Source organism: Hyperolius riggenbachi, chromosome 10, assembly GCF_040937935.1.
Source record: "Hyperolius riggenbachi isolate aHypRig1 chromosome 10, aHypRig1.pri, whole genome shotgun sequence".
NCBI lineage: Eukaryota > Metazoa > Chordata > Amphibia > Anura > Hyperoliidae > Hyperolius > Hyperolius riggenbachi.
The window spans coordinates 289,941,621-289,968,368 of record NC_090655.1 but is presented as its reverse complement, the minus strand read 5'-3'; the positions used below and the strand labels follow the sequence as shown (position 1 = coordinate 289,968,368).

Here is a 26,748-nt window from a genome sequence, read left to right as displayed (position 1 = left end):
TTACTGTGTACAGCGCCATGGAATATGTTGTCTCCTATTCTGTATTGTGCATACTGCTGTACACCACCGCCTGTATTATTATGTACCCCATGTTTGTTTCTTGTACAGCGCCATGGAATATGTTGTCTCCTATTCTGTATTGTGCACACTGCTGTACACCACCGCCTGTATTATTATGTACCCCAGGTTTGTTTCTTACTGTGTACAGCGCCATGGAATATCTTGTCTCCTATTCTGTATTGTGCACACTGCTGTACACCACCGCCTGTATTATTATGTACCCCATGTTTGTTTCTTGTACAGCGCCATGGAATATGTTGTCTCCTATTCTGTATTGTGCATACTGCTGTACACCACCGCCTGTATTATTATGTACCCCATGTTTGTTTCTTACTGTGTACAGCGCCATGGAATATGTTGTCTCCTATTCTGTATTGTGCATACTGCTGTACACCACCGCCTGTATTATTATGTACCCCATGTTTGTTTCTTGTACAGCGCCATGGAATATGTTGTCTCCTATTCTGTATTGTGCACACTGATGTACACCACCGCCTGTATTATTATGTACCCCATGTTTGTTTCTTGTACAGCGCCATGGAATATGTTGTCTCCTATTCTGTATTGTGCACACTGATGTACACCACCGCCTGTATTATTATGTACCCCATGTTTGTTTCTTGTACAGCGCCACGGAATATGTTGCCGCTTTACAAATCAATAAAAATAATAATAATAATAATAATAATACCTATGCTTAGTCCTCTATGTACGCATGGATCAGTTTGGGAAGGTAAGTCCATCCCCACCTCCCTATATAAACTGTTATTAGTGTATAGTATCCTATTATCGGTGCCTCTGGTAATATATTATCTGCCAGTTTCGGTCCGCCCTCGGGGGAGGGGTGTGTCCCCCTTTTCTTCCTATCTACAGAGAGCGGCTTCTTAACCTGAGTGGAGTCAGGCCTAATCTCCCCACCCGTCCAATCAGTGATGGCCTTAGTGCTGACCCTCGCTTGTGAGTATAATGTTTATACATTCAGCTTCTGAAAATAATCTTCCCATAATGCACTATTGCTGGCTCTCCAGTTTCCATGTTCTCTTTCTGCAAGTCTCTATGTAGCCATGTTTATCTCATCACGTTACCTCAGTTCAGGGAGTTTAATGCTTTACAGACCAATGCAGTGAGCAGCATGAGAGAGTCCTCGGGATTCTGGGTAAATATGCTGCCATGTACATCAGTGTTTTCCCCAGAATTTTTTTCCAGCCGGGTGGGGCGAGATGAGAGAATGCAGGGCTGGTGCTTTTTTGCGCAATTGTGCTTATAGCAGAGGAGGAGGTGAGCCGATGACAGCCGGGTGCTCACCAAAACTAGCCGGGTGTAGCACCCGGCTAAAAGAGCCTGGGGAGAACACTGTGCATCTACCAAGAGATAAAACAAACATTGGAAAATAACACTGATGGCCAAAACATTTCCCACAGTCAGTGCAGTAATAGAGCATCTCCCCAGTGATGAGAGAGGGATGAGCGGAACTGAACAAGCCTGTTATTGGCTGCTGCACTCCCCTCTCCATCCTCCCTACTGCCTGCTATGCTGGGGAGATGGAGAGCAGTATGCTGTGGCCACTTCAGGTTCACTGGAGGCAAAGCTATCACTGACCATTACTTACCACCAGTGTGACATCTCTTATGTACGACAAGATGTGGTTTCTGTACAAAACATTTCCCACACTCAGCACATGAATATGGCTTCTCACCAGTGTGAGATCTCTCATGACTGACAAGGTCTGATTTCTGTCCAAAACATTTCCCACACTCAGCACATGAGATCTCTCATGTTTCCCACACCAGTGTGAGATCTCTCATGTGTGACAAGGTTTCCTTTATGTCCAAAACATTTCCCACACTCGGCACATGAATAGGGCTTCTCACCAGTGTGAGATCTCTCATGTATGACAAGATGTGATTTCCATACAAAACATTTCCCACACTCAGCACATGAATATGGCTTCTCACCAGTGTGAGATCTCTCATGACTGACTAGGTCTGATTTCTGTCCAAAACATTTCCCACACTCAGCACATGAATAGGGCTTCTCACCAGTGTGAGTTCTCTCATGCCTGACAAGATGTCCTTTATGTATAAAACATTTCCCACACTCAGCACACGGATATGGCTTCTCACTAGTGTGAGATCTCTGATGGATGACAAACAATGATTTATGTGCAAAACATTTCCCACACTCAGCACATGAATAGGGCTTCTCAGCAGTGTGAGTTCTCTCATGTTTCACAAGCTCTGATTTACATGCAAAACATTTCCCACACTCAGCACATGAATATGGCTTCTCACCAGTGTGAGTTCTCTCATGTTTAATAAGCGTTGCTTTATCTAAAAAACATTTCCCACACTCAGCACATGAATAGGCCTTCTCGCCAGTGTGAGATCTCTCGTGCACGTTAAGATTTCCCTTATGTGCAAAACATTTCCCACACACAGCACAGATATATGGCTTCTCACCAGTGTGAGATCTCTCATGTCTGACAAGGTTTGATTTATCTGCAAAACATTTCCCACACTCAGCACATGAATAAGGAGTTTCCCCAGTGTGAGATCTCTCATGACTGACAAGCTGTGATTTACATGCAAAACATTTCCCACACTGAGCACATGAATAGGGTTTCTCGCCAGTGTGAGTTCTCTCATGCCTGACAAGATGTAATTTCTTTGCAAAACATTTCCCACACTCAGCACATGAATAGGGCTTCTCACCAGCATGAGATCTCTCATGTATGAAAATCTGAGATTTCTGTGAAAACCATTTCCCACACTCAGCACATGAATATCGCTTTTCACCAGAGTGAGATCTCTCATGTTTGACAAGATTTGATTTCCATACAAAACATTTCCCACACTCAGCACATGAATATGGCTTCTCACCAGTGTGAGATCTCTCATGCCTGACAAGATATGATTTCCATGGAAAACATTTCCCACATATAGAACAGGAATAAGATCCTCCAGCAGGGGGAGAGCTGTGCTGGGTATGAGGCCCCTCAGGGTTAGAGAGGTGAAGGGAGTCTGGGGGAATATTTGGGGTCACCAGGATATCTGCAGGAGACTCTTGTCCAGTGACATCATCATCCGTTGTACAGTCCGTGGATACAGAGAGACGAGTCTCTGAGAGGTTCCTGATGCCGGGACTCCGCCCTGCAAATAGAGAAACATCATCACTTCCTGTTAGAGAATTCTGAGGGGAGGAGCAATTATCATTAGGGAGGGTCAGTGAGCTGCTGATACAGTATTTGGACCATAAGACGCTCCTGACCATAAGACACACCTCGGTTTAGAGGCCAGAATACAGAAAAACAAAACACTAAATCTGGTGTGTCTGTGGGGAAGGGGCATCTGGTGGAACTGTTCCCAGCAATGTCTCTACATCAGCTTTCACCTCAAGGTACCTTTACATACAATGATTGATTGCTGGGGGTGGAAGCGAAGGGTCGGGGGGTTCCAGGCACTCTGCAGCCAAGGATTACATGTTTCTTTTTCTGTCCCTTTATGGCCAGGAGGACTCGGTCTCCCACCTTTCCCACCCACACTTGTTATAGATGCATGGACGACGGTTATATATCACCAGGGCTTGTGGCAAGGGGTGTGTCGCCGAGCACGATTGTCCACCACCTGAACTCACCTCAGTTTCTGGATAGCAGCACAAGGTGCTGAGAGGCTGAGGAAGTGTCTGGTGACAGCCAGCCTGTGGTGAGACAGCAGGAGGATGGCTGTATTGCCTAACAAGGCCATAGTGCTTCCTCACAGAGCCACACTACCCTGCTGCATTGCTTCTTACCTGTCCAGCCAGTGCGAGTCCACCATCTGCTCCTGTGTGTCCAGTCAGTGCAGAGTAACATGATCACGCACAGCACCAGCACGCTCCGAGTCCCCCATCTGCTCCTGTGTGTCCAGTCAGTGCAGAGTAACATGATCACACACAGGATCAGCATGCTCCGAGTCCCCCATCTGCTCCTGTGTGTCCAGTCAGTGCAGAGTAACATGATCACACACAGGATCAGCACGCTCCGAGTCCCCCATCTGCTCCTGTGTGTCCAGTCAGTGCAGAGTAACATGATCACACACAGCACCAGCATGCTCCGAGTCCCCCATCTGCTCCTGTGTGTCCAGTCAGTGCAGAGTAACATGATCACACACAGGATCAGCATGCTCTGAGTCCCCCATCTGCTCCTGTGTGTCCAGTCAGTGCAGAGTAACATGATCACACACAGGATCAGCATGCTCTGAGTCCCCCATCTGCTCCTGTGTGTCCAGTCAGTGCAGAGTAACATGATCACACACAGGATCAGCACGCTCCGAGTCCCCCATCTGCTCCTGTGTGTCCAGTCAGTGCAGAGTAACATGATCACACACAGGATCAGCACGCTCCGAGTCCCCCATCTGCTCCTGTGTGTCCAGTCAGTGCAGAGTAACATGATCACACACAGGATCAGCACGCTCCGAGTCCCCCATCTGCTCCTGTGTGTCCAGTCAGTGCAGAGTAACATGATCACACACAGGATCAGCATGCTCTGAGTCCCCCATCTGCTCCTGTGTGTCCAGTCAGTGCAGAGTAACATGATCACACACAGGATCAGCATGCTCCGAGTCCCCCATCTGCTCCTGTGTGTCCAGTCAATGCACAGTAACATGATCACGCACAGCACCAGCACGCTCCGAGTCCCCCATCTGCTCCTGTGTGTCCAGTCAGTGCAGAGTAACATGATCACACACAGGATCAGCACGCTCCGAGTCCCCCATCTGCTCCTGTGTGTCCAATCAGTGCAGATTAACATGACCACACACAGGATCAGCATGCTTCGAGTCCCCATCTGCTCCTGTGTGTCCAGTCAGTGCAGAGTAACATGATCACACACAGGATCAGCATGCTCTGAGTCCCCCATCTGCTCCTGTGTGTCCAGTCAGTGCAGAGTAACATGATCACACACAGGATCAGCATGCTCTGAGTCCCCCATCTGCTCCTGTGTGTCCAGTCAGTGCAGAGTAACATGATTACACACAGCACCAGCACGCTCCGAGTCCCCCACCTGCTCCTGTGTGTCCAGTCAGTGCAGAGTAACATGATCACACACAGGATCAGCATGCTCTGAGTCCCCCATCTGCTCCTGTGTGTCCAGTCAGTGCAGAGTAACATGATTACACACAGCACTAGCATGCTCCGAGTCCCCCATCTGCTCCTGTGTGTCCAGTCAGTGCAGAGTAACATGATCACACACAGGATCAGCATGCTCCGAGTCCCCCATCTGCTCCTGTGTGTCCAATCAGTGCAGAGTAACATGACCACACACAGGATCAGCATGCTTCGAGTCCCCATCTGCTCCTGTGTGTCCAGTCAGTGCAGAGTAACATGATCACACACAGGATCAGCATGCTCCGAGTCCACCATCAGCTCCTGTGTGTCCAGTCAGTGCAGAGTAACATGATCACACACAGCACCAGCACATTCCGAGTCCCCCATCTGCTCCTGTGTGTCCAGTCAATGCAGAGTAACATGATCACACACAGGATCACCATGCTCCGAGTCCCCCATCTGCTCCTGTGTGTCCAGTCAGTGCAGAGTAACATGATCACACACAGGATCAGCACGCTCCGAGTCCCCCATCTGCTCCTGTGTGTCCAGTCAGTGCAGAGTAACATGATCACACACAGGATCAGCACGCTCCGAGTCCCCCATCTGCTCCTGTGTGTCCAGTCAGTGCAGAGTAACATGATCACACACAGCACCAGCATGCTCCGAGTCCCCCATCTGATCCTGTGTGACCAGTCAGTGCAGAGTAACATGATCACACACAGGATCAGCACGCTCCGAGTCCCCCATGTGCTCCTGTGTGTCCAGTCAGTGCAGAGTAACCTGATCACACACAGGATCAGCACGCTCCGAGTCCCCCATCTGCTCCTGTGTGTCCAGTCAGTGCAGAGTAACATGATCACACACAGGATCAGCACGCTCCGAGTCCCCCATGTGCTCCTGTGTGTCCAGTCAGTGCAGAATAACATGATCACACACAGCACCAGCATGCTCCGAGTCCCCCATCTGATCCTGTGTGACCAGTCAGTGCAGAGTAACATGATCACACACAGGATCAGCACGCTCCGAGTCCCCCATGTGCTCCTGTGTGTCCAGTCAGTGCAGAGTAACCTGATCACACACAGGATCAGCACGCTCCGAGTCCCCCATCTGCTCCTGTGTGTCCAGTCAGTGCAGAGTAACATGATCACACACAGGATCAGCATGCTCCGAGTCCCCCATCTGCTCCTGTGTGTCCAGTCAGTGCAGAGTAACATGATCACACACAGCACCAGCATGCTCCGAGTCCCCCATCTGATCCTGTGTGACCAGTCAGTGCAGAGTAACATGATCACACACAGGATCAGCACGCTCCGAGTCCCCCATGTGCTCCTGTGTGTCCAGTCAGTGCAGAGTAACCTGATCACACACAGGATCAGCACGCTCCGAGTCCCCCATCTGCTCCTGTGTGTCCAGTCAGTGCAGAGTAACATGATCACACACAGGATCAGCACGCTCCGAGTCCCCCATGTGCTCCTGTGTGTCCAGTCAGTGCAGAATAACATGATCACACACAGGATCAGCACGCTCCGAGTCCCCCATCTGCTCCTGTGTGTCCAGTCAGTGCAGAGTAACATGATCACACACAGGATCAGCACGCTCCGAGTCCCCCATCTGCTCCTGTGTGTCCAATCAGTGCAGATTAACATGACCACACACAGGATCAGCATGCTTCGAGTCCCCATCTGCTCCTGTGTGTCCAGTCAGTGCAGAGTAACATGATCACACACAGGATCAGCACGCTCCGAGTCCCCATCTGCTCCTGTGTGTCCAGTCAGTGCAGAGTAACATGATCACACACAGCACTAGCACGCTCCGAGTCCACCATCAGCTCCTGTGTGTCCAGTCAGTGCAGAGTAACATGATCACACACAGCATCAGCACGCTCCGAGTCCCCCATCTGCTCCTGTGTGTCCAGTCAGTGCAGAGTAACATGATCACACACAGGATCAGCACACTCCGAGTCCCCCATCTGCTCCTGTGTGTCCAGTCAGTGCAGAGTAACATGATCACACACAGCATCAACACACTCCGAGTCCCCCATCTTCTCCTGTGTGTCCAGTCAATGCAGAGTAACATGATCACACACAGGATCACCATGCTCCGAGTCCCCCATCTGCTCCTGTGTGTCCAGTCAGTGCAGAGTAACATGATCACACACAGGATCAGTATGCTCCGAGTCCCCCATCTGCTCCTGTGTGTCCAGTCAGTGCAGAGTAACATGATCACACACAGCACAAGCACGCTCCGAGTCCCCCATCTGCTCCTGTGTGTCCAGTCAGTGCAGAGTATCATGATCACTCACAGCACCAGCATGCTCCGAGTCCCCCATCTGCTCCTGTGTGTCCAGTCAGTGCAGAGTAACATGATCACACACAGCATCAGCACGCTCAGAGTCCCCCATCTGCTCCTGTGTGTCCAGTCAGTGCAGAGTAACATGATCACACAGGATCAGCATGCTCCGAGTTCCCCATCTGCTCCTGTGTGTCCAGTCAGCACAGAGTAACATGATCACACACAGGATCAGCACGCTCTGACTCCCCTCTTGTGTTAGTTTTGGTACTGGCTAGGCCTGAACGATTTATCGGTTTGATATCGAAATCACGATCACGGAAATGACGATTCCGTGATCGCCTAAGCAGCGGTTTTTCACGATTTCCTGCGGAGCTGCGCCCTCCTGCTGTGCAGTAGCAAATGGCCATCAGTTTCCTTCTCCCACTATGAGCAGCTCTTTGAACTAATAGCAGCGGTTCTTAATTCACTCAGTGGCTCAGTATCTTTGTCCTTCCGTCTTATGCCGCCTCCTCCTCCTACGTCATCAGCCCAGCGGCAGGCATGACCGAGCGGCAGACACTCTATTTGCTCCACGGATTCTTTAATTCTGCGGCTCTGCAGACCATAGGGAGAGACAACAGTTGTTTAAACCAGACTAGTGTCTGGTTTGACTTTTCCTCCCCCTTAGTTTCCCCAGCTAGCATGGAGCACTCAAGGAATTCCCTCCCCCCTTCCAGAAGTCGTCACTGCGCGGGAGGAGAGAACATATGGATCTGCACAGCGTGGAGGAGATTCAGTAAACAAGACTGAAGTGCGTGCTGGATAAGTGTGTGTCTGCATATCAATGTGTGCTGCAGAATGTGTGTATCAGTGAGAGTGAGTGCTGGGGAAGTGTGTGTGTGTGTGTGTGTGTGTGTGTGTGTGTGTGTGTGTGTGTGTGTGTGTGTGTGTGTGTGTGTGTGTGTGTGTGTGTGTGTGTGTGTGTGTGTGTGTGTGTGTGTGTGTGTGTGTGTGTGTGTGTGTGTGTGTGTGTGTGTGTGTGTGTGTGTGTGTGTGTGTGTGCGTGTGTGTCAGTGTGCTGCTAAGTAACCTACACTGGGGCAACTATACTGGAAGCACCTACCTGGCTAAACTATACTGGAGGTATTGTGAATTTAGTGCTATAGCTTAATTTGAAGAAAATCATGAAAAAAATAATCAAAATCACAATTTTTGAGAGAAAAATCGTAATTTCAATTTTTTCCTAAAATCGTGCAGCCCTAGTACTGGCGCCCTCTTGCTACCCCGGTGGTGCATGTGTGGCAGGGTCACACAAGAGGATACCAATACCAGGAAGTAACAGAAGATGGGACTCGGAGTGTGCCGGTGCTGTGTGAGATCATGTTACTCTGCATTGACTGGACAAGACACTGTGACCATACTGTGTACAGTAATGTACAGTGACTATTATCAACTTATTACAGAGCGGTAACACTAAGTCACCATTACTGTGACCAATCTGTGTGCAGTAATGTGCAGTGACCATTATCAGCTTATTACAGGCCGGTAACACTAAGTCACCCCTACTGTGACCAATCTGTGTACAGTAATGTACAGTGACCATTATCAACTTATTACAGGACGGTAACACTAAGTCACCCCTACTGTGACCAATCTGTGTACAGTAATGTACAGTGACCATTATCAGCTTATTACAGGCCTGTAACACTAAGTCACCCCCTACTGTGACCAATCTGTGTACAGTAATGTACAGTGACCATTATCAGCTTATTACAGGCCAGTAACACTAAGTCACCCCTACTGTGACCAATCTGTGTACAGTAATGTACAGTGACCATTATCAGCTTATTACAGGCCAGTAACACTAAGTCACCCCTACTGTGACCAATCTGTGTACAGTAATGTACAGTGACCATTATCAGCTTATTACAGGCCAGTAACACTAAGTCACTCCTACTGTGACCAATCTGTGTACAGTAATGTACAGTGACTATTATCAACTTATTACAGAGCGGTAACACTAAGTCACCATTACTGTGACCAATCTGTGTGCAGTAATGTACAGTGACCATTATCAGCTTATTACAGGCTGGTAATACTAAGTCACCCCCTACTGTGACCAATCTGTGTACAGTAATGTACAGTGACCATTATCAGCTTATTACAGGATGGTAACACTAAGTCACCCCTACTGTGACCAATCTGTGTACAGTAATGTACAGTGACCATTATCAGCTTATTACAAGCAAGTAGCACTAAGTCTTTCCTACTGTGACCAATCTGTGTACAGTAAGGTAGAGTGACCATTATCAGCTTATTACAGGCCAGTAACACTAAGTCACCCCTAATCTGACCAATCTGTGTACAGTAATGTACAGTGACCATTATCAGCTTATTACAGGCCAGTAACACTAAGTCACCCCTACTGTGACCAATCTGTGTACAGTAATGTACAGTGACCATTATCAGCTTATTACAGGCCAGTAACACTAAGTCACCCCTACTGTGACCAATCTGTGTACAGTAATGTACAGTGACCATTATCAGCTTATTACAGGCCGGTAACACTAAGTCACCAGTACTGTGACCAATCTGTGTACAGTAATGTATAGTGACCATTATCAGCTTATTACAGACCGTCAACACTAAGTCACCCCTACTGTGACCAATCTGTGTACAGTAATGTACAGTGACCATTATCAGCTTATTACAGACCGGAAACACTAAGTCACCCCCTACTGTGACCAGTCTGTGTACAGTAATGTACAGTGACCATTATCAGCTTATTACAGGCCAGTAACACTAAGTCACCTCGTACTGTGACCAATCTGTGTACAGTAATGTACAGTGACCATTATCAGCTTATTACAGGCTGGTAACACTAAGTCACCCCCTACTGTGACCAATCTGTGTACGGTAATGTACAGTGACCATTATCTGCTTATTACAGGCCAGTAACACTAAGTCACCCCTACTGTGGCCAATCTGTGTACAGTAATGTACAGTGACCATTATCTGCTTATTACAGGCCAGTAACACTAAGTCACCCCTACTGTGACCAATCTGTGTACAGTAATGTACAGTGACCATTATCAGCTTATTACAGGCCAGTAACACTAAGTCAGCCCCTACTGTGGCCAATCTGTGTACAGTAATGTACAGTGACCATTATCAGCTTATTACAGGCCTGTAACACTAAGTCACCCCCTACTGTGACCAATCTGTGTACAGTAATGTACAGTGACCATTATCAGCTTATTACAGGCCGGTAACACTAAGTCACCCTTACTGTGACCAATCTGTGTACAGTAATGTACAGTGACCATTCTCAGCTTATTACAGGCCAGTAACACTAAGTCACCCCTACTGTGACCAATCTGTGTACAGTAATGTACAGTGACCATTATCAGCTTATTACAGGCCAGTAACACTAAGTCACCCCTACTGTGACCAATCTGTGTACAGTAATGTACAGTGAACACTATCAGTTTATTACAGGCCAGTAACACTAAGTCACCCCTACTGTGACCAATCTGTGTACAGTAATGTACAGTGACCATTATCAGCTTATTACAGGCCTGTAACACTAAGTCACCCCCTACTGTGACCAATCTGTGTACAGTAATGTACAGTGACCATTATCAGCTTATTACAGGCCGGTAACACTAAGTCACCCTTACTGTGACCAATCTGTGTACAGTAATGTACAGTGACCATTCTCAGCTTATTACAGGCCAGTAACACTAAGTCACCCCTACTGTGACCAATCTGTGTACAGTAATGTACAGTGACCATTATCAGCTTATTACAGGCCAGTAACACTAAGTCACCCCTACTGTGACCAATCTGTGTACAGTAATGTCCAGTGACCATGCTCAGCTTATTACAGGCCGGTAACACTAAGTCACCCCTACTGTGACCAATCTGTGTACAGTAATGTCCAGTGACCATTATCAGCTTATTACAGGCCAGTAACACTAAGTCACCCCTACTGTGACCAATCTGTGTACAGTAATGTCCAGTGACCATGCTCAGCTTATTACAGGCCGGTAACACTAAGTCACCCCTACTGTGACCAATCTGTGTACAGTAATGTACAGTGACCATTCTCAGCTTATTACAGGCCACTAAAACTAAGTCACCCCTACTGTGACCAATCTGTGTACAGTAATGTACAGTGACCATTATCAGCCTATTACAGGCCAGTAACACTAAGTCACCCCTACTGTGACCAATCTGTGTACAGTAATGTACAGTGACCATTATCAGCTTATTACAGGCCGGTAACACTAAGTCACCCCTACTGTGAGCAATCTGTGTACAATAATGTACAGTGACCATTATCAGCTTATTACAGGCCAGTAACACTAAGTCACCCCCTACTGTGACCAATCTGTGTACAGTAATGTACAGTGACCATTATTAGCTTATTAAAGGCCGGTAACACTAAATCACCCCCTACTGTGACCAATCTGTGTACAGTAATGTACAGTAACCATTATCAGCTTATTACAGGCCGGTAACACTAAGTCACCCCTACTGTGACCAATCTGTGTACAGTAATGTACAGTGACCATTATTAGCTTATTACAGGCCAGTAACACTAAGTCACCCCTACTGTGACCATTCTGTGTACAGTAATGTACAGCGACCATTATCAGTTTATTACACCCCGATAACACTAAGTCACCCCTACTGTGACCAATCTGTGTACAGTAATGTACAGTGACCATTATCAGCTTATAACAGGCTGGTAACACTAAGTCACCCCTACTGTGTCCAATCTGTGTACAGTAATGTACAGTGACCATCAGCTTATTACATGCCGGTAACGCTAAGTCACCCCCTACTGTGACCAATCTGTGTACAGTAATGTACAGTGACCATTATCAGCTTATTACAGGCCGGTAACACTAAGTCACCCCTACTGTGACCAATCTGTGTACAGTAATGTACAGTGACCATTATCAGCCTATTACAGGCCAGTAACACTAAGTCACCCCTACTGTGACCAATCTGTGTACAGTAATGTACAGTGACCATTATCAGCTTATTACAGGCCGGTAACACTAAGTCACCCCCTACTGTGACCAATCTGTGTACAGTAATGTACAGTGACCATTATCAGCTTATTACAGGCCAGTAACACTAAGTCACCCCCTACTGTGACCAATCTGTGTACAGTAATGTATAGTGACCATTATCAGCTTATTACAGGCCGGTAACACTAAGTCACCCCTACTGTGACCAATTTGTGTACAGTAATGTACAGTGTCCATTATCAGCTTATTACAGGCCAGTAACACTAAGTCACCCCTACTGTGACCAATCTGTGTACAGTAATGTACAGTGACCATTATCAGCTTATTACAGGCCAGTAACACTAAGTCACCCCTACTGTGTCCAATCTGTGTACAGTAATGTACAGTGACCATTATCAGCTTATTACAGGCCAGTAACACTAAGTCACCCCTACTGTGACCAATCTGTGTACAGTAATGTACAGTGACCATTATTAGCTTATTAAAGGCCGGTAACACTAAATCACCCCCTACTGTGACCAATCTGTGTACAGTAATGTACAGTAACCATTATCAGCTTATTACAGGCCGGTAACACTAAGTCACCCCTACTGTGACCAATCTGTGTACAGTAATGTACAGTGACCATTATTAGCTTATTACAGGCCAGTAACACTAAGTCACCCCTACTGTGACCATTCTGTGTACAGTAATGTACAGTGACCATTATCAGCTTATAACAGGCTGGTAACACTAAGTCACCCCTACTGTGTCCAATCTGTGTACAGTAATGTACAGTGACCATCAGCTTATTACATGCCGGTAACGCTAAGTCACCCCCTACTGTGACCAATCTGTGTACAGTAATGTACAGTGACCATTATCAGCTTATTACAGGCTAGTAACACTAAGTCACCCCTACTGAGACCATTCTGTGTACAGTAATGTACAGTGATCATTATCAGATTATTACACCCCAATAACACTAAGTCACCCCCTACTGTGACCAATCTGTGTACAGTAATGTAAAGTGACCATTATCAGCTTATTGCAGGCCGGTAACACTAAGTCGCCCCCTACTGTGACCAATCTGTGTACAGTAATGTACAGTGACCATTATCAACTTATTACAGGCCAGTAACAGAAAATCACCCCCTACTGTGACCAATCTGTGTACAGTAATGTACAGTAACCATTATCAGCTTATTACAGGCCGGTAACACTAAGTCACCTATACTGTGACCAATCTGTGTACAGTAATGTACAGTGACCATTATTAGCTTATTACAGGCCAGTAACACTAAGTCACCCCTACTGTGACCATTCTGTGTACAGTAATGTACAGCGACCATTATCAGTTTATTACACCCCAATAACACTAAGTCACCCCTACTGTGACCAATCTGTGTACAGTAATGTACAGTGACCATCAGCTTATTACAGGCCAGTAACACTAAGTCACCCCCTACTGTGACCAATCTGTGTACAGTAATGTACAGTGACCATTATCAGCTTATTACAGGCCGGTAACGCTAAGTCACCCCCTACTGTGACCAATCTGTGTACAGTAATGTACAGTGACCATTACCAGCTTATTACAGGCCAGTAACACTAAGTCACCCCCTACTGTGACCAATCTGTGTACAGTAATGTACAGTGACCATTATCAGCTTATTACAGGCCAGTAACACTAAGTCACCCCTACTGTGACCAATCTGTGTACAGTAATGTACAGTGACCATTATCAGCTTATTACAGGCCGGTAACACTAAGTCACCCCTACTGTGACCAATCTGTGTTCAGTAATGTACAGTGACCATTATCAGCTTATTACAGGCCGGTAACACTAAGTCACCCCCTACTGTGACCAATCTGTGTACAGTAATGTACAGTGACCATTATCAGCTTATTACAGGCCAGTAACACTAAGTCACCCCTACTGTGACCAATCTGTGTACAGTAATGTACAGTGACCATTATCAGCTTATTACAGGCCAGTAACACTAAGTCACCCCTACTGTGACCAATCTGTGTACAGTAATGTACAGTGACCATTATCAGCTTATTACAGGCCGGTAACACTAAGTCACCCTTACTGTGACCATTCTGTGTACAGTAATGTACAGTGACCATTATCAGCTTATTACCGACCAGTAACACTAAGTCACCCATCTGTGTACAGTAATGTACAGCGACCATTATCAGATTATTACACCCCAATAACACTAAGTCACCCCTACTGTGACCAATCTGTTTACAGTAATGTACAGTGACCATTATCAGCTTATTACAGGCCAGTAAGACTAAGTCACCCCTACTGTGACCAATCTGTGTACAGTAATGTGCAGGGACCATTATCAGCTTATTACAGGCCGGTAACACTAAGTCACCCCTACTGTGACCAATCTGTGTACAGTAATGTACAGTGACCATTTTCAGCTCATTACAGGCCGGAAACACAAAGTCACCCCTACTGTGACAAAACTGTGTACAGTAATGTACAATGACCATTATCAGCTTATTACAGGCCGGTAACACTAAGTCACCCCTACTGTGACCAATCTGTGTACAGTAATGTACAGTGACCATTATCAGCTTATTACAGGCCGGTAACACTAAGTCACCCTTACTGTGACCATTCTGTGTACAGTAATGTACAGTGACCATTATCAGCTTATTACCGACCAGTAACACTAAGTCACCCATCTGTGTACAGTAATGTACAGCGACCATTATCAGATTATTACACCCCAATAACACTAAGTCACCCCTACTGTGACCAATCTGTTTACAGTAATGTACAGTGACCATTATCAGCTTATTACAGGCCAGTAAGACTAAGTCACCCCTACTGTGACCAATCTGTTTACAGTAATGTACAGTGACCATTATCAGCTTATTACAGGCCAGTAAGACTAAGTCACCCCTACTGTGACCAATCTGTGTACAGTAATGTGCAGGGACCATTATCAGCTTATTACAGGCCGGTAACACTAAGTCACCCCTACTGTGACCAATCTGTGTACAGTAATGTACAGTGACCATTTTCAGCTCATTACAGGCCGGAAACACAAAGTCACCCCTACTGTGACAAAACTGTGTACAGTAATGTACAATGACCATTATCAGCTTATTACAGGCCGGTAACGCTAAGTCACCCCCTACTGTGACCAATCTGTGTACAGTAATGTACAGTGACCATTACCAGCTTATTACAGGCCAGTAACACTAAGTCACCCCCTACTGTGACCAATCTGTGTACAGTAATGTACAGTGACCATTATCAGCTTATTACAGGCCAGTAACACTAAGTCACCCCTACTGTGACCAATCTGTGTACAGTAATGTACAGTGACCATTATCAGCTTATTACAGGCCGGTAACACTAAGTCACCCCTACTGTGACCAATCTGTGTTCAGTAATGTACAGTGACCATTATCAGCTTATTACAGGCCGGTAACACTAAGTCACCCCCTACTGTGACCAATCTGTGTACAGTAATGTACAGTGACCATTATCAGCTTATTACAGGCCAGTAACACTAAGTCACCCCTACTGTGACCAATCTGTGTACAGTAATGTACAGTGACCATTATCAGCTTATTACAGGCCAGTAACACTAAGTCACCCCTACTGTGACCAATCTGTGTACAGTAATGTACAGTGACCATTATCAGCTTATTACAGGCCGGTAACACTAAGTCACCCTTACTGTGACCATTCTGTGTACAGTAATGTACAGTGACCATTATCAGCTTATTACCGACCAGTAACACTAAGTCACCCATCTGTGTACAGTAATGTACAGCGACCATTATCAGATTATTACACCCCAATAACACTAAGTCACCCCTACTGTGACCAATCTGTGTACAGTAATGTGCAGGGACCATTATCAGCTTATTACAGGCCGGTAACACTAAGTCACCCCTACTGTGACCAATCTGTGTACAGTAATGTACAGTGACCATTTTCAGCTCATTACAGGCCGGAAACACAAAGTCACCCCTACTGTGACAAAACTGTGTACAGTAATGTACAATGACCATTATCAGCTTATTACAGGCCAGTAACACTAAGTTACCCTTACTGTGACCAATCTGTGTACAGTAATGTACAGTGACCATTATCAGCTTATTACAGGCTAGTAACACTAAGTCACCCCTACTGTGACCAATCTGTGTACAGTAATGTACAGTGACCATTATCAGCTTATTACAGGCCAGTAACACTAAGTCACCCCCTACTGTGACCAATCTGTGTACAGTAATGTACAGTGACCATTCTCAGCTTATTACAGGCTGGTAACACTAAGTCACCCTCTACTGTGACCAATCTGTGTACAGTAATGTACAGTGACCATTATCAGATTATTACACCCCAATAACACTAAGTCACCCCTACTGTGACCAATCTGTGTACAGTAATGTACAGTGAACATTATCAGCTTATTACAGGCCAGTAACACTAAGTCACCCCCTACTGTGACCAATCTGTGTACAGTAATGTACAGCGACCATTATCAGCTTATTACAGGCCGGTAACACTAAGTCACCCCCTACTGTGACCAATCTGTGTACAGTAATGTACAGTGACCATTATCAGCTTATTACAGGCTGGTAACACTAAGTCACCCTCTACTGTGACCAATCTGTGTACAGTAATGTACAGTGACCATTATCAGATTATTACACCCCAATAACACTAAGTCACCCCTACTGTGACCAATCTGTGTACAGTAATGTACAGTAAACATTATCAGCTTATTACAGGCCAGTAACACTAAGTCACCCCCTACTGTGACCAATCTGTGTACAGTAATGTACATCGACCATTATCAGCTTATTACAGGCCGGTAACACTAAGTCACCCCCTACTGTGACCAATCTGTGTACAGTAATGTACAGTGACCATTATCAGCTTATTACAGGCCAGTAACACTAAGTCACCCCCTACTGTGACCAATCTGTGTACAGTAATGTACAGTGACCATTATCAGCTTATTACAGGCCAGTAACACTAAGTCACCCCTCCTGTGACCAATCTGTGTACAGTAATGTACAGTGACCATTATCAGCTTATTACAGGCCGGTAACACTAAGTCACCCCCTACTGTGACCAATCTGTGTACAGTAATGTACAGTGCCTATTATCAGCTTATTACAGGCCAGTAACACTAAGTCACCCCCTACTGTGACCAATCTGTGTACAGTAATGTACAGTGACCATTAGATTATTACACCCCAATAACACTAAGTCACCCCCTACTGTGACCAATCTGTGTACAGTAATGTACAGTGACCATTATCAGCTTATTACAGGCCAGTAACACTAAGTCACCCCTACTGTGACCAATCTGTGTACAGTAATGTACAGTGACCATTATCAGCTTATTACAGGCCGGTAACACTAAGTCACCCCCTACTGTGACCAATCTGTGTACAGTAATGTACAGTGCCTATTATCAGCTTATTACAGGCCAGTAACACTAAGTCACCCCCTACTGTGACCAATCTGTGTACAGTAATGTACAGTGACCATTAGATTATTACACCCCAATAACACTAAGTCACCCCCTACTGTGACAAATCTGTGTACAGTAATGTACAGTGACCATTATCAGATTATTACACCCCAATAACACTAAGTCACCCCCTACTGTGACCAATCTGTGTACAGTAATGTACAGTGACCATTATCAGCTTATTACAGGCCGGTAACACTAAGTCACCCCCTACTGTGACCAATCTGTGTACAGTAATGTACAGTGACCATTATCAGCTTATTACAGGCCAGTAACACTAAGTCACCCCTACTGTGACCAATCTGTGTACAGTAATGTACAGTGACCATTATCAGCTTATTACAGGCCGGTAACACTAAGTCACCCCCTACTGTGACCAATCTGTGTACAGTAATGTACAGTGCCTATTATCAGCTTATTACAGGCCAGTAACACTAAGTCACCCCCTACTGTGACCAATCTGTGTACAGTAATGTACAGTGACCATTAGATTATTACACCCCAATAACACTAAGTCACCCCCTACTGTGACAAATCTGTGTACAGTAATGTACAGTGACCATTATCAGATTATTACACCCCAATAACACTAAGTCACCCCCTACTGTGACCAATCTGTGTACAGTAATGTACAGTGACCATTATCAGCTTATTACAGGCCGGTAACACTAAGTCACCCCCTACTGTGACCAATCTGTGTACAGTAATGTACAGTGCCTATTATCAGCTTATTACAGGCCAGTAACACTAAGTCACCCCCTACTGTGACCAATCTGTGTACAGTAATGTACAGTGCCTATTATCAGCTTATTACAGGCCAGTAACACTAAGTCACCCCCTACTGTGACCAATCTGTGTACAGTAATGTACAGTGCCTATTATCAGCTTATTACAGGCCAGTAACACTAAGACACCCCCTACTGTGACCAATCTGTGTACAGTAATGTACAGTGACCATTATCAGCTTATTACAGGCCAGTAACACTAAGTCACCCCCTACTGTGACCAATCTGTGTACAGTAATGTACAGTGACCATTATTAGATTATTACACCCCAATAACACTAAGTCACCCCCTACTGTGACCAATCTGTGTACAGTAATGTACAGTGACCATTATCAGATTATTACACCCCAATAACACTAAGTCACCCCCTACTGTGACCAATCTGTGTACAGTAATGTACAGTGACCATTATCAGATTATTACACCCCAATAACACTAAGTCACCCCCTACTGTGACCAATCTGTGTACAGTAATGTACAGTGACCATTATCAGCTTATTACAGGCCAGTAACACTAAGTCACCCCCTACTGTGACCAATCTGTGTACAGTAATGTACAGTGACCATTATCAGCTTATTACAGGCCGGTAACACTAAGTCACCCCTACTGTGACCAATCTGTGTACAGTAATGTACAGTGACCATTATCAGCTTATTACAGGCCAGTAACACTAAGTCACCCCCTACTGTGACCAAGCTGTGTACAGTAATGTACAGTGACCATTATCAGCTTATTACAGGCCGGTAACACTAAGTCACCCCTACTGTGACCAATCTGTGTACAGTAATGTACAGTGACCATTATCAGCTTATTACAGGCCAGTAACACTAAGACACCCCCTACTGTGACCAATCTGTGTACAGTAATGTACAGTGACCATTATTAGATTATTACACCCCAATAACACTAAGTCACCCCCTACTGTGACCAATCTGTGTACAGTAATGTACAGTGACCATTATCAGATTATTACACCCCAATAACACTAAGTCACCCCCTACTGTGACCAATCTGTGTACAGTAATGTACAGTGACCATTATCAGATTATTACACCCCAATAACACTAAGTCACCCCCTACTGTGACCAATCTGTGTACAGTAATGTACAGTGACCATTATCAGATTATTACACCCCAATAACACTAAGTCACCCCCTACTGTGACCAATCTGTGTACAGTAATGTACAGTGACCATTATCAGATTATTACACCCCAATAACACTAAGTCACCCCCTACTGTGACCAATCTGTGTACAGTAATGTACAGTGACCATTATCAGATTATTACACCCCAATAACACTAAGTCACCCCCTACTGTGACCAATCTGTGTACAGTAATGTACAGTGACCATTATCAGCTTATTACAGGCCAGTAACACTAAGTCACCCCCTACTGTGACCAATCTGTGTACAGTAATGTACAGTGACCATTATCAGCTTATTACAGGCCGGTAACACTAAGTCACCCCTACTGTGACCAATCTGTGTACAGTAATGTACAGTGACCATTATCAGCTTATTACAGGCCAGTAACACTAAGTCACCCCTACTGTGACCAATCTGTGTACAGTAATGTACAGTGACCATTATCAGCTTATTACAGGCCGGTAACACTAAGTCACCCCTACTGTGACCAATCTGTGTACAGTAATGTACAGTGACCATTATCAGCTTATTACAGGCCAGTAACACTAAGACACCCCCTACTGTGACCAATCTGTGTACAGTAATGTACAGTGACCATTATTAGATTATTACACCCCAATAACACTAAGTCACCCCCTACTGTGACCAATCTGTGTACAGTAATGTACAGTGACCATTATCAGATTATTACACCCCAATAACACTAAGTCACCCCCTACTGTGACCAATCTGTGTACAGTAATGTACAGTGACCATTATCAGATTATTACACCCCAATAACACTAAGTCACCCCCTACTGTGACCAATCTGTGTACAGTAATGTACAGTGACCATTATCAGCTTATTACAGGCCAGTAACACTAAGTCACCCCCTACTGTGACCAATCTGTGTACAGTAATGTACAGTGACCATTATCAGCTTATTACAGGCCGGTAACACTAAGTCACCCCTACTGTGACCAATCTGTGTACAGTAATGTACAGTGACCATTATCAGCTTATTACAGGCCAGTAACACTAAGTCACCCCCTACTGTGACCAAGCTGTGTACAGTAATGTACAGTGACCATTATCAGCTTATTACAGGCCGGTAACACTAAGTCACCCCTACTGTGACCAACCTGTGTACAGTAATGTACAGTGACCATTATCAGATTATTACACCCCAATAACACTAAGTCGCCCCCTACTGTGACCAATCAGTGTACAGTAATGTACAGTGACCATTATCAGCTTATTACAGGCCGGTAACACTAAGTCACCCCCTACTGTGACCAATCTGTGTACAGTAATGTACAATGACCATTATCAGCTTATTACAGGCCGGTAACACTAAGTCACCCCTACTGTGACCAATCTGTGTACAGTAATGTACAGTGACCATTATCTGCTTATTACAGGCCAGTAACACTAAGTCACCCCCTACTGTGACCAATCTGTGTACAGTAATGTACAGTGACCATTATCAGCTTATTACAGGCCAGTAACACTAAGTCACCCCCTACTGTGACCAATCTGTGTACAGTAATGTGCAGTGACCATTATCAGCTTATTACAGGCTGGTAACACTAAGTCACCCCTACTGTGACCAATCTGTGTACAGTAATGTACAGTGACCATTATCAGCTTATTACAGGCCAGTAACACTAAGTCACCCCTACTGAGACCAATCTGTGTACAGTAATGTACAGTGACCATTATCAGCTTATTACAGGCAGGTAACACTAAGTCACCCCTACTGTGACCAATCTGTGTACAGTAATGTACAGTGACCATTATCAGCTTATTACAGGCCGGTAACACTAAGTCACCACATCCTGCGTATGGTAACGCAGCAAACATGAATATAAAGGTAATTACTGTCAGTGTTTTCCTTACTTCTCTCTCTGTCTTGAAAATGATCTTCCTCCTTAATTGTCACCATCATTATCTCCTCCTCTTTACATTGCTGGGCACTGAAATCATAGGTGCCATCATCATCTTCTTCTTTAATTTTCACCATCACATCTCCCTCCTCCATAGACTGCTTATCACTCCTCACATACGTCTCTTCTTCCTCTTTACTTGTCCTCATCATGTCACTCTCCTCTATAGACTGCTGATCACTCCTCACATACGTCTCTTCTTCTTCCTCTTTACATGTCCTCATCATGTCACCCCCCTCCATAGACTGCTGATCACTCCTCACATATGTCTCTTCTTCTTCCTCTTTACATGTTCTCATCATGTCACCCCCCTCCATAGACTGCTGATCACTCCTCACATACGTCTCTTCTTCTTCCTCTTTACTTGTCCTCATCATGTCACCTTCCTCCATAGACTGCTGATCACTCCTCACATTCATCTCTTGTTCTTCCTCTTTAATTGTCCTCATCATGTCTCCCTCCTCCATAGACTGCTGATCACTCCTCACATACGTCTCTTCTTCTTCCTCTTTACATGTCCTCATCATGTCACCCCCCTCCATAGACTGCTGATCACTCCTCACATATGTCTCTTCTTCTTCCTCTTTACTTGTCCTCATCATGTCACCTTCCTCCATAGACTGCTGATCACTCCTCACGTACGTCTCTTCTTCTTCCTCTTTACATGTCCTCATCATGTCACCCTCCTCCATAGACTGCTGATCACTCCTCACACACGTCTCTTCTTTTTCCTCTTTGGTTTCAACTTTTACACAAATCAGTTCTTCACCCTAAGTGCATACATTACATACATATTACACATATGATTATTAGCAAGCTGAGGCTACACAGAACAAAAGCCTTAAGTCTCTAGAGACCCCCACCTCACCTACCTGATAATGCCGGGGGATGGTGGGATCTTCCTGTGGACAATCCTGGGAATAAAGAGGACCTGTACATCTCTCTGGTGGGTTTCTGTTACTGGATACATCTGCAGGAAACACACACACTGACTGAATACATTGTCTCTATGTGATTATCAGATGATGAGGGATCTAGGTGGACAATCCTGGGAATAAAGAGGACCTGTACATCTCTCTGGTGGGTTTCTGTTACTGGATACATCTGCAGGAAACACACACACTGACTGAATACATTGTCTCTATGTGATTATCAGATGATGAGGGATCTAGGTGGACAATCCTGGGAATAAAGAGGACCTGTACATCTCTCTGGTGGGTTTCTGTTACTGGATACATCTGTAGGAAACACACACACTGACTGAATACATTGTCTATGTGTTTATCAGATGATGGGGGATCTAGGTGGACAATCCTGGGAATAAAGAGGACCTGTACATCTCTCTGGTGGGTTATGGTTACTGGATACATCTGCAGGAAACACACACACTGACTGAATACATTGTCTCTATGTGATTATCAGATGGTGGGGGATCTAGGTGGACAATCCTGGGAATAAAGAGGACCTGTACATCTCTCTGGTGGGTTATGGTTACTGGATACATCTGCAGGAAACACACACACTGACTGAATACATTGTCTCTATGTGATTATCAGATGATGGGGGATCTAGGTGGACAATCCTGGGAATAAAGAGGACCTGTACATCTCTCTGGTGGGTTCCTGTTACTGGATACATCTGTAGGAAACACACACACTGACTGAATACATTGTCTCTATGTGATTATCAGATGATGGGGGATCTAGGTGGACAATCCTGGGAATAAAGAGGACCTGTACATCTCTCTGGTGGGTTCCTGTTACTGGATACATCTGTAGGAAACACACACACTGACTGAATACATTGTCTCTATGTGATTATCAGATGATGGGGGATCTAGGTGGACAATCCTGGGAATAAAGAGGACCTGTACATCTCTCTGGTGGGTTCCTGTTACTGGATACATCTGTAGGAAACACACACACTGACTGAATACATTGTCTCTATGTGATTATCAGATGATGGGGGATCTAGGTGGACAATCCTGGGAATAAAGAGGACCTGTACATCTCTCTGGTGGGTTTCTGTTACTGGATACATCTGTAGGAAACACACACACTGACTGAATACATTGTCTCTATGTGTTTATCAGATGATGGGGGATCTAGGTGGGCAATCCTGGGAATAAAGAGGACCTGTACATCTCTCTGGTGGGTTTCTGTTATTGGATACAGCTGTAGGAAACACACACACACTGACTGAATACATTGTCTCTATGTGTTTATCAGATGATGGGGGATCTAGGTGGACCCCAGGTACTGCTCTCTCCTGTACATTACATTAATGCCTCCTCTTACCTGGTGATGTGGGGGATAGCTGATTCACCATCCTGGCATCCTGGTAGAGGTCCTGGTGGTCTTGTCTATGCTGCCCTTGCTCCATGGTGAGATAGCTGGTGGAAAGATGACACGTTATGAAGAATTTGGGCTACACCAGAGAGATGGAAAGTCACAAATATCTCCAGTATCTTATTACCTCCTCTGCTACCAGTTCCAGCAATGGCTTCCCTTCACTTCCTCCCACTTCATCTCTAACCCCCAACTTCCTGTCTATACCAAACACTACTTCCTGTATTGGTATGACTCTGATCACCATCTTGTGGAGAATATGAGAATTGCAACCTTATTCTTTTCTTCTGCAGGTTTTACCTGGTTATACCTCTACATCCTACGAGGAGGGTCATCTGGATAGTAACAGCTGTTCTCAGTTAATCAATGAACGTGTCTCCCAGCTATCCTGGGGTCACAGAGACGGTCCCTAGATGGGAGGCGTGATCCCCATGTGTCACTATAACAGTGCAGAAGCCGGAACCTCTCTTCCCCTGCCTGGCCACCTCTGCAGACAGACCCTTCCGCTTCTCTCCTATTCTGCTGTGTGACACGGTGACAGGACCACGGATACCCGGCATCAGCATGGAAGAGACAAGGCTGGGCAGCTCAATATAACAGAGATGTGTTACATGCCCATCACCAGTGGCGTAGCTAAGGAGCTGTGGGCCCTGGTGCAGGTTTTACATGGGGCCCCCCCAAGAACTTTATACATAGCAATTGATACTGCGCACCAAAACTTGCCAAGGACAACCACAGTGTCAGAGGTGCAAGAAGGGGATAGGGAACAGTGTGTTAAGGATTACTACTATTCAAAGCATCTATAGAAGTGATTATTACCAGCACAGGACCAATAGAGAGCTAATACTGTGATAGAGGGTGGACCCTTCGGGGCCCCTCTGGCCCAAGGGCCCCGGTGCGGTCGCTACCTCTGCACCCCCTATTGCTACGCCCCTGCCAATCACTGACAGCACTGCCACTCGCAATACTCTGCTCCTCCCCCGCAGGAAGTCTCCCCAGAATCCTCCTGACAGGTCCTCCACAGCCACTTGGCTGGATCCCACCCTACCTGACCCCTTTATATGGCTTGTGGTTCCCCTAAGTGTGCAACATGAGCCATTCTCTTTCCCTAAGTCAGGTGTCCTGCTGCCCTCTCCTAATCCTCCCACTAGTGTTGTCCGGATCATGAACGATTCGGATCTTTGATCCGAATCTATTTTGTGAGTCGAATCATCCGAATCATCAAAATGAGTGATTTGGATCGCAAAAGGGGCGGGGCCAGGAGCGACACGCCCCCTCTCAGCGGGCAGCGGGGTCCTGGAAGCAGAGCAAAGATGGATCGCTCTGTTGGAGGGGACTCAGGGGAGCCAGCCTTGCAGGGACAGGTAGAGAGGACATGGGTGCCACTGCTAGATATGTGTAGAGCACACATACTGGCTATAACGTGCAGCTCATTGCAGGCTGTCTGTTCCGTAGTTGTGCACAGTGATCACATTGGAAACTTTTGGCACAGCTCAGCACAGCTCAGTAACTTTGCATGCACTGTGATTGCAGCGTAATATGATCCTCCTGCACTGCTCTAAACAGCTGCACTTATCTTCTGGGAATGCTTTCTTTCACTGTGCGATGTTTCCATTCAAGGTATACAGATGAACATGTAGGTGAAATATATGTAAAGCATATGACTGCAGCATGTGGGTATTGTGTGCAAACATTTCTGCTCTCTGCTCGTCCCTCCTCCCTTCTCTGTCCACTCCCTGCCCTCTGTGCATCTTCTCCCCTTCTCTGTGTGTCCACCCCCCCTCTCCTTCTCCTGCCCTGCTAGTCATTTCAACCCCCCCCCCCCCCCCCCCCCAATGCTTCCCTTGTAAAATGATCCGAGATTCGGATCAAAGATCCGGATCTTTTCAATGATCCGATTCGAATCATCCGGATCATTGAAAAGATCCGAACTTCCCATCTCTACCTCCCACCCCTCAGCATACCTCCCAAGGAGCCAGGAAAAGGGGACACTAAGACACGCCCCTTCCACTCCTTTAACCACGCCCCCATTTCTTGAAATCCACGTCTCTCCTCTATACAGTTTTCCCCCTCCTCCCCCTCCTAAGCAGAGATTGGTGCATGGAGCGATGGTGAGCAAGTTATGCAAATAATAAACACAGCACATATATGGGTATGAATTAGAGTAAACAGCTCTACATGAAGAGTTCTGAATATATTAAATAAGAAAATAAAGACCAAAATGTCCAAAATATTAAATACTGTATTTCTGGCTGAAAACTCCACATATAAGAAATGATAACACAGTACTAACCCTAGACAAGGGCATAACTCTGGTCCCAGCACTGCCTGTAAATGCATAAATCTAGAGTGACCATATTTTTGTGGGTCCAACCCGGGACGGGGAGGGGGGCGCGGCGGGGGGGTCGAAAAGTGGGGAGGACTGAGCGCGCAGCGGCGAAGACTGGGGGGGGGGGGGTTGCGCGCCGCGCTGAAAAAATGGGCGTGGCCATGACATTGTATGGGCGGAGCTAACGTAATTATGTAACAGCGAGGCATAAGAAAGCAGTGTTTACGCCATGATGTGGACAAACAAGACTT

General features: G+C 45.8%; 1 protein-coding gene across 1 annotated transcript; it reads right to left on the bottom strand.

The window, feature by feature from the left end:
* Positions 1–597: 597 nt before the first annotated feature.
* LOC137535580 (zinc finger protein 84-like) lies at positions 598–22,129 on the bottom strand. The gene is made up of 2 exons (XM_068257431.1): positions 21,774–22,129; positions 598–3,209 (listed from the first exon to the last, which is right to left on the bottom strand). Exons 1-2 carry the CDS (start codon positions 22,120–22,122, stop codon positions 1,816–1,818), a joined length of 1,743 nt encoding a protein of 580 aa, XP_068113532.1. The 5' UTR covers positions 22,123–22,129; the 3' UTR covers positions 598–1,815.
* Positions 22,130–26,748: the final 4,619 nt, after the last annotated feature.

Bases quoted from the DNA above. Each gene is read 5' to 3' on its own strand.
- LOC137535580 (XM_068257431.1), bottom strand. From the start codon at position 22,122: ATGATGAGAACATGTAAAGAGGAAGAAGAAGAGACATATGTGAGGAGT. The intron at 3,210-21,773 runs GTAAGGAAAACA...CTCTATTTGCAG, and splicing joins TTTTCAAGACAGAGAGAGAA to GGCGGAGTCCCGGCATCAGG.